The 26,715-nt window shown below is 40.4% G+C and overlaps 1 protein-coding gene across 3 annotated transcripts in view; it reads right to left on the reverse strand.

The window, feature by feature from the left end:
- ADAMTSL1 (ADAMTS like 1) overlaps positions 1–26,715 on the reverse strand; it is a 470,149-nt gene that overhangs the window by 167,885 nt on the left and 275,549 nt on the right. For all 3 annotated transcript variants that reach the window (XM_063321445.1, XM_063321444.1, XM_063321446.1), the window contains 2 exons: positions 14,818–14,945; positions 707–752 (listed from right to left, as the gene is read on the reverse strand). In XM_063321445.1, coding sequence (XP_063177515.1) covers positions 707–752; positions 14,818–14,945 — 174 coding nt within the window. The remainder of the gene's footprint in view (positions 1–706; positions 753–14,817; positions 14,946–26,715) is intronic.

Raw genomic sequence — 26,715 nt, forward strand, 5'->3', positions numbered from 1 at the left:
TTTCCATCTTTACTGGTAAAACTGACATTTCTCCATGTAATTTGAGAGCTTTTACTATTCTTGGCATCCAATAAAACTTTCCGTATGAAAGTCTTTATTTCCATTTTCACCAGTGAAAACACACTTTCACTTTGGTGAGCACTGAAGTTGAAGTTTCTTATTTTATTGTATTGAAAACTACGTTCACCATACATAAAAAACAAGCAAGAGCCTTTGTAAAGGCCAAAACACTGGTACTGGCTACCTAAAACTGCTTTTTTAAGACATGCAATGTAATTCCAACGCTGGGAGGGCACAGGTGAACAGAAACATGTATCTCTTAGTAACTTGTCTTCAATCCTTAACAGCTTAATCCTCCAGCCTGACAAACTGCCCAATGTGAACCAGCTGGTTACCAACGTAATACTGGGAACACAAGTGGTCTTGATTTCTACCAGGCGGGTTGTAAAGAGCAGCTCTGAAGTTTCACTGAGACTCTATTTGGAAAGGCTGGGACTGCAATCCCTTCCAAACAGTTTTAGCATCATGCCATGCCATAATCTCCCCAGCTTTTCAAGAAACTGACAAAGGGTTGCCTGTGGTCCTGTGGTATGAAGGCCGTTTAGGTAGCTACAGTATTCTCACTATCACGTTACCGAATTATTTTATGTAATATGGACATGATTGTTGTATGCGATGATTTGTAGCATATCAAAGCTATACTTACCACATTGCTGCACGTCCTGTACCGGATGTTTCGCCCTTCACAGGTCCTGTGTCCAAAAATTAAAAACAAACCCAAAAATATTAATAGCTGAATATAAAAAGCAAATACACAGTGTTTACTGTGTCAGCATCTTTCCTAGAAAGATCTCTAAGGACCTAATCCCCCACCAACCCTCTTCCTCAAAGTAAAGGGCTCTCTCTCCCTATACAGGTATTGAGGTATGAATTCTACAGCTCCACAGTTTCCTACCTTTGCTTTAAAAATGAGTTTCTAGAAGGTGGCATCAGTTTATAAATGAGGTTGGAGGTGAGAGTACAGAGCTTAGTTGGAGATCAATGTGTCTCCCAGCTACTCACAATGATTTCACAAAAGCAGAGAGCTCTGCGTCCACCCAGGCACAGACCTTCACCCTGACAAAGTCTGAGCAGCTGGGCTTTGTCTGGTCTGCTGGGGAACAAGCCATGCCCTGGCAGGAAGGAAACCTGTCTGCAGCAGCAAAAAATGACAGGCTAGCAGGACACGGCTTTTTCCCAATTTGATGAGGGGAAAAGGAGAGCATCAACCTTCCCCACCCCGATCCACCAGCCCCGCGCTACTCCCAGATCCCTGCTGCAGAACAGCATCCAACGAGCAGCTGGGCCCAGCGGAGGTCAAGGAGGGCACGTGCCCTGATGTGTGCTCTCCGTGGCTCTCCTCCTTTTCCTCCACAGCAGACCCATACCAGCCCTTATGCTGGCAGAGCTCCCAGAAGAAAGGTCAACACCCAGATATCTTTTTAGCACTCAGCAGCATGTATTCCGAGTATTTGACCTTAGGTGAAGTTTCATGTGTTTTATGAGTTCAGACAGCATACTCTGTGGAGGTGCTCAGTACAAATCAGAATGCAGGGTTTGGCTTTTAAAGATTATCCTTCAAAAGAATAGAATTCCTTACATTTTTAATTTCTTAATTTCACAACTTACCCCCCCCCTCTTTTTTTTTTGGCCAGAATTTAACAAGCACACATTCCTTGAGGACTAAATGCCTGCCAAGACGGAATTTTTAAATCCAAACCATTTTGAACTATCCAAAAGAAAGGACAGCATCTGCATGCATTTGTGTCGTTTTTTTTTTCCCTTGGTGTTTTTTAAAACTTTTTCCATACTGAGTTAACTCTAAAATAAACTGAATGAATTTCCTTTAAATTATTGAAGTCATCCTTCCTCCCACCTTTATCCACAAGACTTAATTGTGAAGTTCCTCCAGTAGTCATTTACACCTACATGAGTACAAAATCAGGGCAAAACACGGTTTTGCAAATGTGTCACAGTGGTGTCAATGATAGCAAGAGAAGATAAACAAGTAAACAAACCCTATCACTTTTTCAGAAGAAATGTAAGCAGAAAGACAACATATCCTGTTGTGTAGCATTTGGTATACAAAGAATGCTATTAAAAGCATAATAGAAATACCACTAATTCAATGCTTTTGTAATGTTATATAATTAATTCAAGTAAATTTTGATCATTGAAAGCATGCACTGAAGTGAAAAATGTGCAGAGAGTATCTAGCACTAGAAAAAAACAGTTTTAGCAGTTCAAAAATAACAATTATATTCACAACAGGCTATGAACTAAAAAAAACCCCAAACACCAAACCACGCAACCAACCCACCAACCTCAGTCATTCCTGAGCAATATCGATAAGCTGGTAGTGATATTGTGGTGGAGGCCAAACCTGTTCACACTCCACTACATTCAGCAGAGGTACTCTTGATTTACACTGATAGATAGCACAGAAAAAAGTACATTATGCAGCATGCAGGTAGTCCTAGTGCAGGCCGCCTACACCACACCGAATACCTTGTTGAGCAAGCTTCATACATGCCCCATCTGTCTCTCAGAAATGCCATACAACCCACCAGACATCTCTTTGCTTCACACAGACCTGCTGTTACCACAGGTCAATTACCATAATTTATTAATCTCATAACCATTGAACTGTCAGGGAAATTTAAATTTCCTTTCTACCATCTGCCTCACAGTTTCTTCTTTTCACAGTTTCTTCATGTTGTCTGTTTTGAAATGAAAAAAATGCTTATTTTTCACTTATTCTTTTTATTAGGGAAAAGAATAGGTACTTTCATTAGACATATGCCACAAAACTATTCAGATTTTTCCTCCAATTTCCCTCCTTTGGCTAATGGCCAAGGTTGTTCAGAGAAAATGTGCAGTTCTGGATGTGCTGTGACGATTCATGAACTCTAGGAACCACTCTTGCAAAACTCCCCTTGTCCCCTTCTTCAAGACCAAACTTTGGGGTTTCGTTGTTTGAGCTCATTAGTTTCCCAGTTATCGCCCATGAACAAAAAGCAGGCAAACTGCTTTCAGCCAGAACTAATATATTTTGACAATAGATTTGCAGAGTAGTTTGCATTTCAGTTCTATGCTGCTTTAGTACAGTATTCCAGATTTTCTTTAAGTGAAGTATCTACTTCTGGTTTCAAAATCTTCGCATTTGTGGAAAAAAAATAGATGGTTAAAAAGACTCTGAAAAAAAAAATAAATAGCAGCTTTTGTGGTGCACAGATTTTGATTTTTAAAGGTAAATTCTGTTTCTGAACCTCTTTATGCTTAAAATAGGGAAGCTGAAACCGTCTAGTGAACTTAATCCTGCTAGAGTGAAATACACAGCATCTTGCATGACACCAAGCCAGACCAGGTTTTCTCCTCTAGGCAGGGTTTGAATTGAAGGTATGGGTCCCAAATCTCAGCGTGAATGCTTTGCAGAATGCCACAGGACAGAGTATTTAACATGCAAGAAAGGACCACAGCAGATTAGTGAGACCATGTTACGAGATACAGTCACCACACATTCTCTGAGCTTTGCAGGGATAAATGAGAACTTGTATCAACAAGGAGTACACACAGCCACTTGGAAAAGTCAACAGTGACCCAAAATGGCAAGCTCGTCTTGGGGAGCACATGAAGAGTGGGAGCAGTAAGAGGTACTTCTAGTCTTCTCTGTTATCTGTACACTGCAGGGGATTTTACAGAGGAAAAAGGTAGCTGAGGGTTTGGCTTGACAGGCAATTATTTTCATGTGAATATGAAAGAAAAGCAAGCTATTGGGAATCATATTTCATTCTTCAAATCCAGTCACTTGTTTCCAGTAAAGTTTCTGAAAGAGGTTAACAACTTTTAATATATTAAAATATTCACTTCTCTTAATGTAAACAACCTGAAACCCTGGTATTTATTTCTCCAGGCTCCAGTTTGTAAAGGGGCTTAGTTCAAATCTCCCCCCCTCCCAAAGGTCTAAAGTAAATGTGTATTTGTGCTCAGCTAGAGTTAGAAGCCTTGCAATAATCTATGCCAGAAAGAATAGCAACCCCATGCCAAAGTTGCCTTTAACTGTAATTACCAAAGACGATGAAAGAGATTTGCAGAGGAGGACCTCATCAACTCCTGCCACTCTCAGCAGTCATCAAAGTTTGAAATGCTTTTCTTAAGAAACAAGTCTCCACATAAGCAAGCAACTATGAGCCAGAGGTGGGTTATTTTTGTGGATGTGAATTTTGATGCAACTGTTCACTACAGGGGTTTGAACGTTGATGTAATGTTGGACAATCTTCACTCTCCTTTATTTTCACACCCCTTAATAACCACTCTTCTGGGACAGATTTTAGTTTCTTCACTGTACTTGTGGGAAAAGTATGCTGTGGGCCTTTCTCCTACCACGAGATCTTAGGCAGGCTGTGTCAGGCCTCCCCTTCCCTCGGTGCCAGCAAGCATGAGGCTGTGCTACACACACAAGAACCCCTTCTTGTATCTCTTTTTTCTCAGCTGGTTGCTCCTACCTCTTTCCCAAAAGTTGCGCAGTGTTATGAACCCCTCTCATCCTCAATACAATTTCTGTGTTTGTCCGTCTCTGGGGAAAAAAGAGTCTCTTTTATTCTTTCAGCATATCCCTTTTCCCTTAAAGGAAATGTGAGGGAAGGCCACAGACACCAAACTGTTATGAAAAAGGAAGATGCATCAGAACTGCATTGACTTTGAGTTCACTTTTTAAAACTGTGTGGTCGGGTTTGCCCAACTTGATGTCCAAATCATTCAATTGACAATATATTGAAAAGATGTGTTTAAATGTCTCCATATTCTTTTGTTAAGAAGCACCTTGCCTGCCACAATGGATTGTGCAGATGCACTGATATGTTTTGCCATGCAACTTGGTGTTGCAACTGAAAAAAATCTTTCATTCTTTACGTTTAGGAAACTGTCACTTACAGACTTCTGCACCTTGGTGAAATAGTGAAATATCAGAAATGTTACAGGAATAGTTAACTTTGAGACAAGAAAAATGGGCATGGATAGACAAGCCAAGTTTCCCTGGCAAATTTCATTACAGATCTTATGAATATCCTTTCTACAGGAGTAAAAAAATAAACAACCAGGAGGCAAAATACCAACTTGAGTCACTACACACAGGAAGCTGGGTAAGCAAATGAAAACACAGGCACTGATATGTCGCCACCAAAGAACTACTTTGTGCATAAATAATGTTTTTGACAATCTTATTATTAGGGAATCCATTATTCTGATGTAAATGATGTGTCGTACTTAACATGAATGAGCCCATGTTAACCTCATGAAATTCAACAAGGCCAAGTGCAAGGTCCTCCACCTGGGCCAGGTCTGTCTCCAATATCAATACAGGCTGGGGGATGAATTGACTGAAAGCAGCCTTGAGGAGAAGACCTGGGGATACTGGTGGATGAAACCCTACCTGGGTGGATGAGACCCTACCTGGAGTACTGCATCCAGCTCTGGGGTCTCCAGTGCAAGACAGACATTGACCTGATAAAGTAGATCCACAGGAGGGCCACAAAAATGATCAGAGGGCTGGAACAAATCTCCTATGAAGAAAGGCTGAGAGAGTTGGGTTGAAGACGGGTTCACAAGGTGAAAGTCCCATTTAACCAACTTAATTTCCTTTTATGACAAGGTCACCCACCTAGTTGACCAAGGGAAGCCAGTAGATGTGTGGGGTTTTTTATTTTAGCAAAGCTTTTGTTACTCTCTCTCACAGTATCCTTCTGGACATAACGTCCAGCACACAGCTAGACAAGTCCATAATACATTGGTTCAGCAATTGGCTGACGGGATCAGCTCAAAAAGAGTTATAGTAAATGGGGTCACATCAGGCTGGTGGCCAGTCACCAGTGGGGTTCCCCAGGGCTCAATTTTAGGGCCAGTGCTCTTTAATGTTTTTATAAGTGATCTGAACAATGGACTTGAATGTACATTAAGTAAGTTTGCCGATGATACTAAATTAGGAGGAGCTGTGTACTCCCTTGAGGGCAGAGAGACCTTACAGAGAGATCTGGGTAGACTAGAGAGCTGGGCAACCACGAACTGTATGAAATTTAACAAGAGCAAGTGCAAGATTATCCACCTGGGACAGACTAATCCTCATATACATGCAAACTGGAGGATGAGAGGCAGCCCCATGGAAGGAGATCTGGGGGGCTGGGTTGATGGCAAGCTGAATATAAGTCAACAGTGTGCCCTTGCAGCCAAAATGGCCAACCGTGTCCTCGAGTGCATCAAGCACAACATCGCCAGCCGGTTGAGGGAGGTGATTGTTCCACTCTCCATTGCACTGGTGCGGCCCCACCTTGAGTACTCTGTGCAGTTTTGGGTGCCTCAGTATAAGAAGGACATCAAACTATTTGTGTGCAGAAAAGGGCAACAAAGATGGTGAAAGGTCTCAAGGGCAAAATTTAAGAGGAGCAGCTGAGGTCACTTGGTTTGTTCAGCTTGGAGACGAGAAAGGTGAGGGGTGCCTTCATTGCAGTCTACAGCTTCCTCAAGGGGGGGCAGCAGAGGGGGAGGTGCTGATCTCCGCTCTCTGGTGACCAGCTCTAGGACATGAGGAAATGGAATGAAGCTGCCTCAGGGAAGTTCAGATTGGACATTAGAAAAGGTTCTTCACTGAGAGGGTGGTCAGCCACTGGAATAGGCTCCCCTAGGAAGTGGTCACGGCATCAAGCCTGCCAGAGTTCAAGGAGCATCTGGACAATGTTCTTAGTCATATGGTTTAGTTTTAGGTAGTCCTGCGTGGAGCAGGGGGTTGGACTTGATGATCCTTATGGGTCCTTTCCAACTCGAGGTATTCTGTGATTCTCTGTTTAGCCTGGAGAAAAGGCTCCAGAGGACCTTACTACAGCCTTTAAATATATAAAAGGGCTTACATAAAAGATGGAGAAAGACTTTTTACAAAGGCCTTTACTGACAGGACAAGGGGCAATGATTTTAAACTGGAAGCAGACAGATTTAGGTTGGACACAAAGAAAAATTTATTACACTGCATGTGGTAAGGCACTGGAACAGGTTACCCAGAGAAGCTGTGGATGCCCCATCCCTGGAAGTGTTCGAGGTCAGGTTGGATGGGGCTTTAAGCAGCCTGATCGAGTGAAAGATATCCCTGTCCATGGCAGGGGAGATGGACTAGATGATCTTTAAAGGTCCTTTCCAACCCAAACCATTCTATGATTCTATGATTAAATAAATATTGACCCTCATGTACGTGAAGGGGATGAGTATGAATATAAAAAAAAGCCATCATACTGGGCTCTACTCTGTGAAACTCTGCTGTATATCTAGAGTAATTTCACTTGAATCAAAAGAATGAAATACAGCTATACACATATGGAATATGACCATGCATTCTATCAATGAGATGCTGTTAGAAGAAAAGAAAATAGGAAAAAATGACTTTATTTAATACTTAGTCCAAACCAAAACCTGACTTACTGTCTGACTGACAGCAAAACTGAAGTTTGCTGAGGGGTAGAGTTCAGATTTGAGACTTTTTTGGGGAATGTTATACAAACAATGATCATCTGCAGCTCCAACTGTGCTCCAACCCACGCAAAGGTCTTCCTCGCGGTAGCTTCTGATACCCTTGGAGTTTAAGGTTGGTGTTATATTTACTCAAAAGTAAGGAGACCTTGGACTTCTGTTGTAGAAATTGCTGAACAGAATAGAGTTTATTCGAGTTTTTATTTCCAACTTCTTCTTTGCATTATTCGGAGCCACTGAATGTTATTTTCTAAGTAAGAGCTGGCATTAAATGACACTCTGTAAACTTTCAGTAAAATATGACTGGCTAGTCCAATAAAAATAACAAAAATCAAACTTGAGAAAATAAAGGAAAAGGAGAAAAAATTGTCAGAGTGCTTTCAGACTAGTGTCTATTTTCATGCATTTAGTCTCTTGTATCTGTTTGTCACTGCGGTATTTTTTATTTTCTTAACAATCTTTAAAAAAGTGCCTTTAGCTTTAGATTTGCACATATGACACATATTGCAGATATACAGAAAATAATTACAGTTGCAAATGTTTTTCAGTTACTGACTAGCCAAGAAAGGCAGAAAAAAGAGAAGAATTAAAGAAGTGCCTTTCAGCAAAGCAATGGCAAGAGGTCTCTTCAGAGTCCAAGTGGAAAGAAAACACAATACTAAATCTCTCCTGGCCTGCTGTATCACAAAGATAGCGTTTAGAACATATTGCAGGCCCAAAAGTACTAACACCCCAAATCTTAACATGCCCAAGCTCAGATCTGGATCCAAGTTTTGCAGCTGGTCTTTACAAAACAAACGTGCTGAACAGGAACCCAAGTTCCTCATGCTTTACAGAAGTTTGAACCTGGGTCTGGATCATATGTGTTAGCCCAGCTCCACTGAATTGCTTATGCTTTCTCATGTACAATCTATTGCTTGGGGCTTTAGAGAATCACATCTTAACTTCTTTTTTATAGGTAGTAAGGCTTACAAAAACTCTGCATCACGCAAAGGCCTGGCTGATATAATTCTTTTTCATTTAAATCCCAGAACAGATTTATTGAAAGAATTATGAATATACAAGAGCTCTTCCAGTGAACCTGGACTTATGAACAGTTTATCATCCAAGTGAACGCTCCACAGGCATTTTTGTAAGGTAGGCTACTTCTCAACAGAGAGACAGATTTATGGAGACCAATTCCATCACTCACCTGTAGGTACAATGCTAACTATCATTCATTCTAACACAGATCAGTTGCTCACCCAAAACATCAACACATAACATCCCTGTGGCAACTCTAGCAATGGATTATATAGGAAAACAACAATACGAAAGTAAAGTATTTTATATGGTTTTAGCTACTTTACTGAGGCGCAGAACATGGAAATTAGGACAGCCAGCACAATGTGACTAATTGTTTCTCCAAAGACCACCAATCACTCCACAGATTACAATGCTGATCTAGGTTGTATGAAATTTGAAGCTTTTTATAGTACTGACTCAAATTGTTGCTTGCTGGTTGTGCTGTTTGGAAGAATTAGGACTGTTAGCTCTCTCAAAAAATGGAAATGCTTCTCCATCAAGTAAAGGCAGGAAATGTTCTTATAATTACAGATTTGACTAACCCCAGAGTAAACAGAACAAAAATTTCCTTTGTGAAATGCTGCTAGATGGCACAGCTTTAACCAGAAGCATCTACAGACTAAATATACACAAAATTTCTTCCAAATGTTTAAAATCACCCAATATAGCATGGAGGATGTCCTTTACAGAGTAAAACAGCTACAGTTATCAACTGAAGCAGAAAACAAGCCAGCTATTGAGGTATCTTGAAGTTCATTTGCAGGAATTAATACACTGAGCTAGCATAACAATACAGTTTTGATCAAGGTAATGAGAACGATCCTCCAAAATCATTTGGTAGCACAGGTGAGCTAAGACATTGACGGTACTCCCATTGAGTGACATGGTATACTTCATCAGAACCTTACTTACTTTTGTGGATGTATTCAGGAATTACGATAGCATCTGTACCAAAATGTTTTGTTCTTTATTCTACAGGCCTTAAGATAGCAAAAGGCTTATTCTAGAAGTCATAAAAGCCACAGTATTTAAAATTATCATTCTGGCTGGCATAGGAACATTTCATAAAGTGCCACAATTTGCTTTATTTGGTAGTAGCAGGATTAGACCACATTGCATTTGTATCATTGCACAATAATTGCAGTAATTTATGTTTGCTTCTACCTGATAAAAAAGCAACCCAAAAACTAGAATAACTGTTCCATTGTAATTTTCACTCAGAAAGTTTAAAGGACCTTTTATCAATGTTAGATGTGAATAATTTCAGATTCACTTGCAACCTAAGCCCCTGAGACAGATGACTCTGTGACTGTAGCCTGAAACTAGGGGTCACAGCCACATGCTTTGATTAAATTCTAAATTCAGTTGTGAAGGAGCAACACAATAGTAGACAATGTTTTGGTATCAAAGGTATATAAAGCTGAAACTTTAAACAGTATTTTTTAAATATATAGAATTTGATGTATCCCCTTTTCAGTGCTAGTCAGTGGCCTTGTAATGGGTTCTTATTCTATTATTTAACTTTAAACTAGCTTGAATAACACGAATCTGTTCCATCATCGTCTGGCAGGCATCAAGCCATTTGATACTTGATTTCTGCACTGATAATCTGTAGGACCAAAATGAGAAAATATTACTCCTTAATGAAATAAATCCAATTTATTTTGGGCTTATTCTGTCTTATGAAAACTGTCACACAGCATAAAATTGACAGAATTTTAGATAATTTAGCTAGTTTATTAAACCTAACCTCTAAAGGTACATCTCAGTGGCTATTTTACTGATCAACTGAGACAAACTGCCATAAAACTGAGAGTCCTTTATGCAGATCTACTGTTTTCATCCTGCAGAATGCAGTGGCAGAGAGCTGAACAACAAAACTAGTGAATCAATTCAGTTAGTTTAGCAAGCAGAGCTGGTGGAAAGGGTATTTCATACCGGTGGTTTGCCTGCATTACCAAAAGGCAGCCATCAGCTGAAGAAAGGAAGGGAGATACTTGAAAAGGGGAAAATAATATATTCCAGCAAGTAATAGAGCCAGTATGAAGCATCTAGACAAACCTGGTGTTATGACTCTCTCATGCGTGTTCCCTCTTTTTTGTTGTTTTCTTTCTTTTTTTTTTTTTTAATCTTTTTTTTTAAAAAATCTCTGTCACTTTTACTACTGAGGGAAACTTGCCAGGAAGATGTTAATGTTGACTTTTTTTCTGTTACTAAACATACAACCCTCCACTCTATTCAGCAGTTTACACGTGATTTCTCGGAATTAAGGGTGATGGTCCCAATTTTTGTCCCCTTAACTCAGATTCAGTATCCACGGGACTCTATAACCAGCTTAGCACTCTGCTATACACTCACACAAACTGTCCCCTGCTTCATGCTTTAGCCGGGAACAGCAGCAACAGTAACAGGTTTCTAAGCAGATTGAAAAAAACACTACTTATCTATTACCTGCTACAATCATTCCGAAACCTCTAGGACATCCTGCTGCCTACAACCTTACTGTACTAGAAAGTGATGACAACTTTGGAAGATGACAGCAAAAAAGTCACAATTATCTTCCTTCTAAGCCTAGAAACAGTAAAACACTATTGATATTACTGCAGTATTTGACCGTATGTAAAGTACAATTCCAGAACAGACAGAACAGTTTTAGGACCAGAATGGGTGAACTTAGCATAATAGAATTTACGTTTTCTTTTACAATTCAAAAATGTATTCCGATACAAGGAAATTAAAGAAATGCACATGAATTTCAGATATCTAATGAACATTCAGCCATTTATTACTCTGTTTTGAGTTGCATTGAAGGTATGTGAGTACTACCAATCACTATGCTGGATGACAAACTCCAGCTCTGCTGTGCCACAGACAGACTGCAATAAATAAACACCAGATTCAGAGGAAGATGTCTGCCCATGCATTTCCAGTGTCCCTGTAGCCAAAGTATCCAATAGCTAATAAAACTTGGTTCTCTGTAGAAACACAACAGTTGCTAGTTTGGCCCTCAAGAAAAACAGGAGTGGTTTGTGGTTCTCTTCTCTGCAGGTTTTGACCAGCAGTGCTGCATGGCAGTTCATGATAGAAAGGAGATAAAGGAGATAGATGCGGAGTTTCTCTTTCCTGAGCTCTGTATCCAAAAGAAAAAAAAAAAAAAAAAAGAAAAAAAAAAAGAAATACTTCTTCACCCAATATGTAATTAGGCTGGGAGGTTCGCTTTTAAGTGAGTTGAGGCAGACAACTGTAACACTTAAAGGAGGTCTGTTCTTTGGGATAAATAACAAGAGTATCTGAAGCCATAAGGACTTAATGCAAAATAAGAGCAAGGAAAGTGTCATGCTTTGAAGTTTAGCCCAGTCTTTAGCTCCTAATTAGCAAAATGTTTCTTTCCTGGGGCTTATTCTGCCACCCCAGTGACCCAGTGCAGCTCGCTGTCAGTGCGGGATACCAGGACGCATGGTTGATCTGGGATGACAACTCCTGTCTGCCTGTGTGATTGGCGTATTTATTTATATCGCTATCATACTAAATGACCTTAGCATAATCAGGACCAGTTGTTCTAATGAAATGTACTGTTAAACAGCCCCTACCCTGAAATGGTTGCCATCTAAAACACTAGAAAATACAATTTCTCACTAACACTTTCCATTCTTTCATCACAGCTGCGAAGGCCTAACACAAAACATGTTCCCAAAACAAACAACACAAGCACTAACATAACTTTGGCAAACAAAAGCTGGAAAGAAAACTGGGTTCCTTTATTTAGCTGCATATACTATCTGTGTTTAGGAACAGGCAATTAGTCTTTGCATTTCTTCAAAGCAGATCCACTGGGCTCTCTCTTTTCATTTAATGCCCTGAAATTCACCTCATACAGAATTAGAAGACATAAGGCATTATGAACATTCTTCCCAGGATGAGAAATATTTAGGATTAATTTGTTCCAAAGCATCTAAACGTGTTGCCAGTTTTCATTTGCCAGAAGGATCTAGTATCTTCATGCTGCCATGAAATTATACACAGTAAATACATGAGATAAACTGTACCAATCAAGAAATTGTCCCAGAGAGGTGGACATTTTGTTCTAGCCTTGCCAGGGTTGAAATAATCATGCACACAGGCTTGTTTCCAAGCCTTCAAGGTCTGGATGAGTTTCTTTCCCCTGCTCTCTCTCTGCCTTTTTGTTAGCAGCTTAAAATGCTTGCCTAGCACAAAAACTAATCATTTGAACCCTTTGTTTGATTAGCAACTGCACACACACCAGGACAAAGGAAAACCTATCACACATTCGATGCTGTGCTAATTACAGGTAAAATTTAACTATTTATGATTTACTGCTACTGGCTAGCAAAAGTTGTACACCTAATTAAACCCCTGCATCCTATCCTGCAAACAGAGGGCTTCCACATCTGAATGGGCCAAAGTTTGCAGTTAGTATTTTAAGGCAGGAAGCCTTGCTCAGGTACTGATGGGACAGTGGTTAGGTATTCTATGAAAAACAAGTATTGTGTGATTTATGAGTTTATTCCCTGTTCCACTGGGGTAGCTTCAGGGACACCCCGAATAGTGCAAGAATCAAAGAGAAGCAGATGAGGAGAGCCTGCCCAGGAGGAGTGGTTTGTGCTCACAGAGCACTATGACGACTACTACTACTACTACTACTACTATTACTGTCATGGAGCTCCAAGAGTTTTCCCCTCCAGAAACTACTGAGGCTGTTCTCAGTGAGGGAGGAGACATGTAGTCAACAAACCCTGGTATTACTCAGATTCCCCAGATCTCCTGATATACCTGGATTCATGTTTGCCTCAAAGGCACATACAGAAGTTCATTTATTTTCCTTAGTCTGAAAAGCATACACTGTGATTGAAAATGAGTTCCCATCTCTGCTATTCGCAATTTCTAGTATTTGCAGAACCACTATTTGCTACAGAACTAGAAAGAGATGAGAATTTGACCCCATGTTTAAAAACCAAATTATTCTTTTTTTTTCTTTCTTTTTTTTTTTTCTTTTTTCCCCATGGGAATGGAAGAGGAAAATACTTGTTTTCCACTGGTTTCTGTAGATGCTTTTGCCTATCATTTTTCCTTCCAGCAGACTTTTGCACACTGTCAACTCAATTTTCTGGAAGTAGGAGACCAAACTGCCCATAGATAAAGCTAAAATACACAATATTCTATTCTGATCTTATGGGTCAATGCCTTGTGCTGTTTCTTACCCTCACAAAACAGTATCATATATTAAAATGGCAGATGTAGGAAACAATTTGGAGTGTATTGTCACAGTTAGTTTTATTAACATTGGTTTCATAAGCACATGAAAGAAAATACAAAAGAAACATATGCAGGATGGAAAATTGTATTACGTTTTTAATACCACAATATATATATAAGTTATCAGAGATGGCAGTAAGCCACGAAGTTTGGGTCTGGAGTTTTCTTTCATATCCTTTATCAGATATCTGTTAATATTTATCACATATACCATGTTTACTGCAGGTAAACTTTTTCCTAAAGTAGACAGAAATAATATTTGCTAGAAATATTTTTCAGATAAAACTTACACATACTATTAAGTGGAAATGATGCCAAATGACTTGTCCATGTTCCATTGCAAGCTAGTAACTGGGGATGAATAAAATCTCAGATGCCTGACTGGGTACCCAGACTTCACCTTTGCATCAGACCATTCTACTTCTGCCTGTTGCGGGGGGTTTGCTGGTATGGTAGACTTCCTACCTGAAATTTAATTAATAAAATATCCTCAGCAGAATTATCATTCTTTCTTATATAGCTCAGGATGTCATGTTGGGTCAACGTGATAGTTTTATAGTCTCAGTGTGGCTGAGAGTGTGGGGCGCTAAACCTAGTGAATTAGCTGTAGTCTCGAACAAGTGCGTGAAAAGTCTTACCACTTAAGTGGTGAAAGTGTAGGGAGGTTTCACTTTTCAGTAGCTGGCAGCCTTGCAAGCTGTCCAGGCAACTTTTATATCTCCATAGGTTCTCACTATATTTTAAAAGGGTGCCTTATCAAACATGTTGGCTGCTCGCCTGAATTAAAAAAGACATCACCATAATTTTTTGACACTGAGTTGGAAATTTCAGCATAGTTGAAGACCTCTACTGATTACTTCTTATGGTGCGACACATAGGAGTAGGTTGAATTGTCCCATCACCAAAATAAAAAAGAGTTCACCCACTTACTTGCTGCTTAGGCAGCGTCTCAGTGAATACGAAGCCCCTCCTCCACAAGTGCGTGAACATTCGCTCCACGAGCCCCAGGCATCCCACAGTGAGTCTCGGTCTTCCTCCGAGCGAGCTGTTCTGGAGCTCTGAGGAGAGGGAAAAGGAAAAAAATCAGGAAAAATAATTTAAAGTACAAAAACTTATTGTTGCTAGTTTAACACACTGGATATTATGTTGGTCATTGAAAGCACTGAATAAATCTGTTATTCTCTGACATTCCTACTGATTGGCAGCTGGTTCTTGTAATGGGGGTTGCAGTATGAGCTTGCTTTCATCCTTCGAGTATCATACTCTGTCTCAATTTGAGGCTGGTGATGACTATTATAAAATAGCACTTTGGGCAACAGTGAGGCAAAAGATTTTTCCTGATTAAAAGGAAGAGGTGGAGTATTGTAGACATTAGAAATTGTGCTTTGAAGTTTCATTGCTGTGTTAGAAACTATGAAAGGGCATATTAAGAAGTGCCTTCCAAGATGGTCTTGAGGAAAAAAAGAATCACAACATAGTGAATCAACATGATACAAAGACATTCTTGCACTCACTATACAGAACTGGATCTATAGTTACTTTTTCTCTGTCCAAAGATCTCCTATAAAACTTTCCGGACAAATCCTCCCTAACAGTTTTATCCCTATTATTTGCTAACTTAAAAAAGAAACTTCACTCTACATGAAGTGCTGGAGTTCTTCAATGCCAGGCACAGACCCAGGCAGTGCTATTGTTAACGCCAGTGGTTGGGCGTGAACAACTTTATAGAGAAGCAGCACTGATGGACTCAGAAATGCTCAGGTCTTCTAGGATTAACTCATAAATGTTCAGCAGTACCTGCATCAAATAATGCAGTCACGCATGTACCCAGCATTTCATTTTCATTGGTATGAATACACCTTAGAAACATAGCTCTGTAGGTACACACATGATTTAATCTTTTAGATAGATATTGTCCCTCATGGATGACATGGTTTTGCTGGAAGAAACTGAAGGACCTGCAGAAGCATGCAAAGGTGCCTGGATAACACCTGTGTCTGGTGGAGAACAGTCAATGCTCTCCTTCAAAGCTTGGCTTGTGCTGTGGGCCAACACCTGGTGAATACCATTTCTAACGTATTTGGAATAAATGAGAAAGCAAGACAACTATATGAGGGAGACTTTGATGGTACACCTTCAACAGAGAAACATCAGCAAGCATCATTGCTAGCCCATGTTAGAGGAATTTGCTTTAGGTTTCAACACTTCGGGATTATTTGAGATGCAGAGATAGCTCAACACTGAAATCATTTTATCTTCAGTGAAGCTGTGTAAAAGTTTTGTCAGGAAATCTGAAACCTGGTGAAATACACTGGTCTTGAATATTGTTATTCACAGGCAAAGAAGAAAATGTTGGCCATGGTTTAGGGCTGTGAACAGTTTCAATATACACCTGTTTAAGGAGATACTGAATTGGTCACACATAACTGAGACCTTAAACTGAACGGTCTGTGTCTGTAGAGCAAAGGATTAAGTCTGGCACATTAGGATATGAAATGTGTGTTAATTGAGATTTATCAAGGTATGAGGTTAAGTATTCAGTATAATTTAAGGAGCTGGGAAGTATCGGAATTATAGCATTATAATGCTAACCAGTAATAACGAGAGAATTTTCCACTATGGAAACCATTCAGTCCTATAAAATCCTGCAAGGGCATTACAGTTCACCCACTAGTGTTGTCTATGACACTGAGTAAACAGCCAGGCATAAGATTAGCTGAAGTGAAAGCCCATGTCTTTCATTAGCTGTCTCTATACTCAGCTTAGTGATAAGGCCTAAGTCTCACTGAACTCTGTTCCCTTGAGATCAGAAAGCCCGTAATCTCAGTGCTGTACGCATTTGAACCCTCTGACAGTCATGAGCTCCATGCATCTGGAGGATGAAAACATTGCCAGTGCTGCTCTGATGGCCCCACAGGAGTCTTCCTGCCCTGCAGTGAGTCATTAGCTCACGGATCAGTTCTTAGCTTACTCATGTTGACAGAGTAATTGTATTGTTATATTCCTTCCAAAAGCCTGATACTACTCTGAGATACACTGGCATAATAAATTAGTGGTAACTAAATGAAAGTTGATCGTGTTAAACCTGTTTAAGTGAGGTCAGACTGTATGTCAAATTTGCAAATTTCTATGGAGATATTGTTTAAAGGAAAAAAAAAATTAAGATTTGCAGGACACCGGTCCAGTCTTTTTCTCTTCTTTCCCTCTTCCCATTATTGCTTTTATCAACGTACGGTCCAAACGTGATCTTGAGGAATGAGTCAGTCTGGTGAGAATGGGTTAAAAAGAAAGGATCTCCCTCTCTGCAAACACACCAAATATGGTTATTTCTTTTGAAAGGAAGAGCTCAGCAAGTGGCAAGGGTCAGGTGCACAGCAGCACACCAGACTGTCCACCCAGCCGTGGCTCCCTGGCATTTCCCAATGGTTGCCTGCTGCATTACTCATGCTGCTGCTCACACACCCTTCAAGGGCATGAGTCCTCCTTTTTTTAAGCAAGAGTAATTTCAAAGGAAAATGCACAAATCCCACTTAAATAGAGTTGAGTCTATTTGGCCTTCTGACACAAAGAAGGCCAACCCTTTTGAAAGACCTTTAGGATCTAGTCCAAAGCATGCTGAGGTCAAAGGAAAACTACACCAAATTAAAGGGATTCAGGAGCAGAACATTAAAAGATAGGCTAGAAAGGGGACCCAACACAGTTTGTAAAGATTTTTTTTTTTAATTAATCAAAGAAATCTCATTAATGAGAAGGAAGCTAAACCAAGCAGGCAGAAGGCGAGCTTTCTTCAAACAGCTCTACTGAAGCACCTTCTCTCCCATCCTGCTGCCCTGTCTTAGCACTTCTGCCAAGCGGGGGTTGACAGCTATGCCAAATGAAGTGATTATTCCAACCTCCATTTTCAATTTGCTTCATGGTGCACTGTTTGTAGTGGCATTTTAAACACGTGTAGCACTTCCTTCTGCAGAACAGTTTTTGGAAGATAGTTTAGATGAGTAATTGAATCAGTTTTTTGTTGCTGGAACATTTAGTATAATGAAATTTTGTTTTGGATCTACTGATGGGGAAAGAGGGGTAAATTAATTTAATCTGTGACAGATGATACTGGATTTCCCTAATGAGTGTATAACAATTATTTGAGACTCTCAGTTCACCTTACCTTTATTAAAATGAAAAAGGATTTAATTTCAACACAATAATTGCAAGGGTAAATGTAAAAATTAAAGTAACATAAGTGATCAAATTCTGACTATGACCAGATGTGATCCATCCTCTAGATACAATCTTATTAACATTTAAACATGAGATAAGAGGAGTGACATGCCAATTTACTGAGGTTATTTTATCTGACTGCTTTCTGAAGGGTATTTTTTTATAAAATGAAAATGCATGTTTGCATTTTTAGCCTGCTGAAAAGAAAATGTGTGTCTGTGCTTTTAGTTTACCAGGAAACAAATATCTTCAGACTTCAAACTGGTACTTGTCCTGATCATTCAGCACTGGTTGAAAGCCCAAAGACATAATTAAAAAAGGTTGCAAGGTAAAGTCATGTGAACCAAGTACTCCTACCTCATCACAACTTATAAGCATCAGCACAGCTAGACATTCTGAGGGTCCAAATTTTTCTGAAATAAATTGTACTCCCACCCAGAGGAGAGCCATGTGCCTGTTATTTGCATTCCAAGATTTGTTATAAGACCTATATATTCCCAGAAAGCATGTGATCTCAAGCTGGAACAGGCTCCAAGTTTTCTTTTAACAAGTGGAATAAACATAATTCATTTCCACTCCATCCATGATTCACGTTAAAGAAAGTAGAGTGGTTTTTCCTCCTGTGAACTACACAGTTAAGATTGATCTTGAAATACTAGCAATGCCTGAAGAGCCATTTTAAATCTGAAGAAGATTGTTTGTTGCAGGTCAATTGCAGCTTCAAAGGATATATACCGTTACTAGCTAGGAATTCACTGTTTAGCACAGATTTTTCAGAAGTAGCTTATACTACTAATTTCTATTCACTTTCAACAAAGTGAACTGAAGAACCTGCATTAAAATACTCCTGATAACAGTCAAGAACATTGCAGCGTTCTGCAGTACAAGAACTCCTACAGTACTCCTATAAAGGCCTTAAAGTTCCTGCCATAAAGTGTAAACAGAAAAAATAAAAAACAGAGGGGGTGTACGTGCCTTTAAAGCTGCCACCACTTAAAGCTTCCTTCCCACTTAGAAAAAGTCTTTTATCTCTTCCAGAAGTACCCCAGGTTGCTACTTCTTGAAATACCAGTGTATGCCAAAAAAGTGAACAGTCATCAAGGCTCGTTATGCCCTGCTGCTGGTATTGGAAGAGCTTCCTTCCTCCTTTTGTCTGTCCTAGGTGGATCTCAATCTGAGCTTTCCAGGAAACACACGCTGCCTTTGCCCACACAAAACTCACGATGTCCTGACATCTACAGCATCAATGGCAGAAATATCACCTGCAAGCAATTTGCTTATCAATGACCCATATAAAACAAATAGATCTGCCATCACGAGTCGAAATGGGCTCGCTCGTTTTCCCTCATTAACCTAATACACACTTAACCTGGGGGTGATCCTGCAGCTACCACCGACACAGCAGCTCCAGAGGAAATGGGCATGAGGATCCCAAAGAGTTCTCTAATGAGAAAGAGAAGGAGGGCGAGAAAGCAAGGATCACATGTACAAAGTGAAATCACTGTTAGTGCTCAGGTGAAGATGCTTACAAAAGAAAAATAAAAAGCTTTAAGGTATGAGCTGAACAAAGGGCTTCTTATAATTTAAACAAAGATAATCTGACATAATCAAGTAAGACTAGAGCTAGGCATCCAGTTTTATTATTAAAAAAAAGAGTCCAGCTTCACTGTTTAATATTAAAGAATTGTCAGGCATTCATGTTATATTCAGACTATAAGATGAATAACATGTTCTTCCTACTCTCTCCCTCAACACTCAGTACACAGAAATAATTTAAACTATCTGGAATAGTATGTAAAAAACACAGCAAATGTCATACATCCTTAAATCACAACAGCTGCCTGGCCATCCAGGAGCTGCACCCCTGATGAGAGACCCATGTTTCTTCTAAGAGCATGTGTGTACACGTGTGTGGGTGCACAGAGGGAGACACATGAAAAGTAGCAAGACCTCTGTTCATACCCTGAGACCTGTAAGAGAAGTTCAGCCTTAAGAAAACAAATCTTAGTTGCATACTGGAACTGTATTTATAATTTTGTTTGGAACTGAGCTGTCCCCACAGAATCCAACTATTTGTCAATGTCACACAGAAAAAAAGTGCATATAAATGCAGATCATGTTGTCTAATTGCTCCTCAGTTTCTGAGGGCTCCAGTCTTTTTCCTCATTCAGTAAAACACTGCTGAAGTCATATTTTTCAAGCACCCAGTGTGTTCCCTAGACTAAACAGCAATATAGATAGTGAAAAACGCAGTTAACCTCTTGTTGGACTAAGGCACTGATACAGACTTTAAGCCACAGTTATTTCCCAGATGATATGCACCACTGGGTTTAGTTAAGAAATGTAAATCATCTGGTTCTTATCATATCCCCACTGTTTAGGGGTATGATGAACTGTCAGTGACAATATGCAAGGCTCCTCTGAGGCCATTGCCTAAACTTGCGTTTTGCTACTGTGAAAATGATATTAGGGACACAAAACCAGGATTTTTCCCTATTATATGGTCTTTCTGCCCTCCCTTTTCAGCTATGTCCAAGCGCATCCCTGAACGAATTCTTGCCAAGTGATACATTCTCTGTCTCTGAGTAATCCTTGATCATCCTTTGATGTCAGTTCGTCACTGAGGTCACGTATATACTTCACACAGTACTGAAATGCTGTCTGTAGTGAACCAGGAAGAAACTGCTCTCAACACTTATCTAGGTGTTTAACAGCAGGAGACAAGGCCAGTGACCTCACCTCTTTTTAAGAAACAGATATATTTCAAAACTTCGACCAATGTAAATATATGGTTTATAAGATTTCATTTGCACAAGGTTGTGTATCTTTGTTGCATTCCGTCCAAGGTAACAGCTGGATTACAGCTCAGATGGGAAACTGCTTGGAAATCTCTGGCTTTTGAAGGAAGGCAAGGCAGAACAAAATCACAGCCAGTTGAATTAATATTGGTAATTACTGTCAAACAAAATGTTAACATGCAAGACATTCCTGACTAGCTGCTGAAACTTTTCAAAGTGATTATCTTGAAAACATTATAAGTAAAATATTCTGACATGTCCACTTTGTAATGCACAAAAAACATGTTTAATGTATCCAGGCAAAGAATTGCACATCGTTTTAAACAGTACTGTATGACCGAAGCACAACCACTCTTCCAGAATAACTGTACCATACTGAAGAAAGGGCTTATTAAAGTAAGCCTTATCCTTGTGAGGGGCATAATTCCCTAGAAGCACTAGGATTCCCCATGACAATAGTTGTCCCCCAGTTCCAAGCAGGTATCTGCTCCTTTCACACACCTCATGAAAGCAGGGTTCCCCAAGCCAGCCTTAGCAATATACCCAAGGACTTAATGGGAATGAACACCAACCTGTTTTTTTTTTCCCAAGTGGTCTGCTTCAGGGTCAGGATGGATTAACACACTTTAGCTGGTGTGGTAGGTAGCTTGGTCTTCCCATTATCCTAACTGTATCCCATGTACGGACAAAGAGAGGACTTCAGCCACAAGATCTGTCACCCAGCCACCCTCCAGAAGGACCACACAAGCCAGAAAATCCTGCCTACCTGACATTCTTACCAAAGTAATGGGAATTCTGCTCTCACAGAACTTAAAAGAAGATGAAGAGAGAAAATGCCCCAAGAGGACGAAGAGCTTGTGCCCAAGCTGCCAGAGCTGTGTACTGCACCTCAGATGATGAGCGACCACAGCTGCAACTGCTCCCATGATTAATGGCATGCTGTTCCATATGGCCAAATGAAAAGGATGCCTACAGAACTTTTCAAACTACTGCTAAAACACTGCTTTCTCTGGCAAACAAACTGGAAAAAAAAAAGTAGCTTCAATGAGCCTCAGAGGTCTTGAGGTAGAAGTGGCTATACCTTGTATGCTGGCTCCCTTTCCCCCTGGAGGGCAGCAGCTCCCTCCTACTGGGTGTGGGGCTGTGAGCTGAACACTACCAGCCCACTTGCCCCAGGCTTCCACAGTCTTGGAAATTAACTGAGGAATTTTTGCCTCCTTTGCACTTGCAAGACCAGGCAAAAGGCCTGCGAGGGGATCAAGAGAGTATTTCCTATGGAAAACCCCTGGCACAGGGAACCCTTGATCTGAGTGACTCAATGCCCCAAGGAAGGCACTGGCACAGGAGCACACACGTGTGAGGATATATACTGTACTTTGGGTAATTACTTTATGCTGAGACTTTGCTAGTGCAGATAAATGGGCTGGGATTTATTTTTTCATTTCAGCCTCTTGAAAAGGAACAAAGAAAGGAGTCCAAATCTCCTTCTGGGTAGTTTTTAATTTACTCTTTCTTCAGGATCAAAATCATCCATCACTTAGATGAAACAGGGGAAGACACCTTGATGAGAAGGAGAGAAGAGGAAATCTCACTGAGATCCTCTGGCAGTTTTTCAATGCTTATTCTGCTCCTGTGAACACAGACAAGGGAAAGATCAATAGGTGGACAATTTTTCTTTACCCTGAAGGAAGACACCTGATGCACGTACAGGTAGCTCAGTTCCCAGGGACATAAGTAAAAGTTTATTGTGCTAGTCCTTTACAGTGCTGCATTCATTTTTGTCTTCTTTTACTCTTAACAGCACAGTCATGCAAGGCAGGGTCATTACTAAGGGAACCGAAAAAGGGAAATTATGGCATCTTTTCCTCTTGCACAGGAAAGCAAGGGTTCATCACGGGGAAAATAATCCCTCCTCCCTTCCTAGCCATATATGACCTGATATGGTTATTGCACAAGTAATAAGGACAAAGAGCGATACTGAACTCTGTTGTCTTGACAGAATGTCTCTAGTCTCAGCGTTGTACACATTTGCACCCTCTGACAGTCATTAGCTCCATGCATCTGAAGGATGAGAACATTGCCAGTGCTTTCCCCATAGTCCCATGGGATTCTTCCTGCCATGAAGCAAGTATACATGCAGTCTCTTAAAACTTACAATAAGGAGCACCCAGCTTCTAGTCTGCAACAAACAGGGAAGAAACAATAAACAGCCATCTCAGGACTTTAGGAGCTTAACAGCCATTCCCAAACCTGGACTGGAAGTTGTATCCCAGGAGAAATGTGCCAAACGTGAGCTCATTTCTTCTCCTCTAAAAGGGCAGCAGCCAGCTGGAGGGGGGGAGGTTACTGGCAGAGGACGAAGCTGACACTATATCACTTCAACATGCTGCACGCTGCGCTCCCTATAACATTTTACAACAGTGCCTTATAAAACTCAGATCAGTCCTATCTCTCACTCCACTTACCCATATGAAAATATACACCAGGAGAGCAATGTGAATACGAGAGCTTTCTTTCTTGCTCTCACAGACCCAAGTTACGACACCCTGTTGTATTTAAATCCTGCTGTGCTGGTGTAAACACCAGGCATGGGTGATCCAATACAGAGCAGGTCCAAGCTGGCTCAGTCTCAGACTTGTCGCCTAATTGACTCAGAAGGGTTTTCGAGGCGAGGACCGGTTCAGATGCAGGATGGGTGAAATCACTTTCCAGAATTCGGAACCCACCCAACAGCATGGGTTCAAAAGTGCATCTTGCACTCAGGACTTTGGGTTTGCCTTCCACGTAGCAAGAGCTGCAGGTGGGGAAAGAGCCCACAGAGGCGCACGGAAAGGAAAAGAGAGAAAAGCAGAATTGTTAGCTGTGACAAGGCCTACTTTAGGCCAAGTGTTCTCTAAGTGGCAAGGTGTGAAAGCTGCGTGCTGACTGGGCCGTTTGTCAGCTTAAAGAAAAAATGGCCAACAAACGGCTGACACTCCTGGCTCCACAGGTGAACCACTGTCTCCCCCAAAGAGACAGGGTAATACACTGGAGAAGTGTATATTAGCCATTTCCCCTTGCTTTAGTAAATTGACCTTAAGCTTCATATATTCACTCTGCCGAAGTCTCCATACAAGTCACAACATCCAACAGTGAGTCCTTTTACCTGCACCAAACCCCATGTGGACTGGATTTAGAAACTCTGGTTCTGAGAGTCTGAGCTAGAAGACCTTGTCACATCAGCATAGATTTTAATGGGCTTGCAAACCCTAGGCTGGCTCAGCCTCCTCTGGAGCAGATCGGAGCATAAAGACCAGGTTCCAACAGGAAGATGGCACTCTCTGGTCATAAGACATTTCAGAGAAGGGAGGAGAGCTCTCCAAAGATTTGTGTAATTTCAGATAAACATCCTCAATTATGAGGTGTATTCAAAATAAATGAAGCCTCCTATTTTTCTGATGGTCTGCCCTATCCCTCAGTTAGCTCATGGGGCTGTGTATGTGTTTATTTTAACAACAAGGGGCCATATAAAGGGTTGAAACATTAAGCCTCTGTGGAGGAGGAAAAACTGGTAGGGAAATATTTATGTAAAAAACAGGGGGGAAAGAGAGAGGAAGAGAGGAAGAGAGGAAGGAAGGGAGGGAGGGAGGAAGCAAGGAAGGAAGGAAGGAAGGGGGACGATGGGAAGAGTGAGAAGTAAAGAAAGCAAGCTCCAGATCCCATGTTATAACAAAAAATAAAGCGAAGATAGGGAAAAAGATGTTCATGGGACCCTTAGGAATTACCAACAAACCTCAGAGTTTATCTAACATATTTATTTTCCCCTTAATCACCAAGTAATTGATCTCAAATTAATAAATATGTTTCTTTAAAGGAAAATACACTCAATTGTTGAGAGTATGCTAGGAGTACCTGATTTTTGTTTTTGTGGTTTCACATTGAATTACAAAGATGGAAGCACCTAAACACTGCAGATATAAACTGCTGCTACTCTCATGCTGCCCTCTAATATCACACGTGATGAAAACATTTATGTTTCCATTGCTCTCACCGAATAAAAGACAAGGCACATCCACACTTTGGAGCCAGTACGCTGAACAGAAAGGGTATGCATTCCTCTCTATGCTAGTCTTCAGCTCCGGTAAGGTGTTGTAATGCACTCCCACTTGCCCTGGTGCTCACCAGCACTGATGGGTGGCTGAGCCCATCAGAGAATGACGAGACTCCTACAGTTTAGATTAGCAAAGCAGAGTCTTACAACTCAAGATGTGGCAGCTCAAATTTTAGTTTCAGAGATTTCTGTTGAATTACTTACCTCTCCCTTCAGCTAGTTCAGATCTTTCATCTTTAAAACATGGCCCTGGCTAGACCTTTAAGGAACACACTGGCAATACCACAGTAACTTGAAAATCCCCCACTCTCTTTTTTAAAAGTTACAGGAACTATGAAAATGTCATATCCAAAACACATTTACAATCATAATCCATCCACATACCAAAATGAAAAAAGAAAAGACAGCCCTGGGCTTGTTAATGGCAGTTATATTTGCTCTCAATAACAGATGCTTTTAACAGTCCAGGCAAAAAGAAATACAGGGATTTAAATAAGCCAGTAAGTAAGTAAATAAATAAATAATCCACCAATCTGATGCCAGCACCAGAACGGTAGGAGACCTTATTGCTTCCTTTATTCCCTTTCATTTCTGGGTCTGTTGATATAGCACAGGATCTGAACAATACACTAGCAAACTTCAAACAGAGACTGAGATTATATCCAACAAAGCTAGAAGGGGAAATTCGACACCCCTACAGTGCATTCATATGGAAACAAAATGAGTTATATTTATTTTATGGGACAGTTTGAATTTATTATAAGTTGCATATAATTTCCTGTCTCATTTCTTGAGCACTCTTGGAATTTATTTCAGGATGTCTTACGTTATCACACACCCCCTTCCCTCCGCCCTGACACCCTCTCTGCTGAATCCGCTCTACAAGAAGTCCCTGAAAGGCAGAAATCCCAGGGCAACCTCTAAAGCGTTGAAGCTTTGGAAGAAATTCTTTAAAGGCAGGCAGTGGAGACGAAAATGGAAACAATGTGAAAATTAATGTACTGTAGAATCAGTGAACATACCACTTATTTCTCTACACAACTAGAAGAAGGACTGCTCCTATAAGCAGTGTGTAATTCACAGGTGGCAAAACTATTAAGATTTCTACATACGCTTGCCTTGGAAGCAGATTAAATCTCACAAGTACACACACTGCTTTCCCTACCCCAGTCACCGGTCTACATTGTCTTCCAATTTCACCACAGCTTTAGCTACTTTTATAAGAAATTTGGAAAAGTCGGATTCTGGCAGCAAAAGAAAAAAAAATGGTCATATGGCAAATGAAATTCTAATCAGGGTACCTAACGGGAGAAAAAAAGAAAAAAAAAATGGAAATGCACCTGGAGGTAGTAATCTCTGATATGGTAACATCTCACTGCCAGTGAAGCAGAGAGAAAGTCTTGGCCTACAGCAGTCTTCAATGTGCACACTCAAATTCAGGCCATAACAAACCCACAACACCCAGCTGTTGTATGTATGTGGATACATACCCACCAACTGTTGAAAATAAGATAAATTGGCCACTCAGAGGTTTCACAACAAGATATTCATGACCAGCGCTTTTTGGAGGTATTTTAATTGCTCCTGTGCATGACATCTAAATACCACATGTAAAAGCTCAAAATAAAACAGTTATTAAATGAAAAGACTTTAGTACAAAGTCTAAGCAGATGGAATTCAATATAGCTCTATTGCAGCTACCAGAAGAAAATGAATTTATATAGATGA

The sequence above is a fragment of the Chroicocephalus ridibundus genome, chromosome Z, assembly GCF_963924245.1.
Source record: "Chroicocephalus ridibundus chromosome Z, bChrRid1.1, whole genome shotgun sequence".
Taxonomy (NCBI): Eukaryota; Metazoa; Chordata; class Aves; order Charadriiformes; family Laridae; genus Chroicocephalus; species Chroicocephalus ridibundus.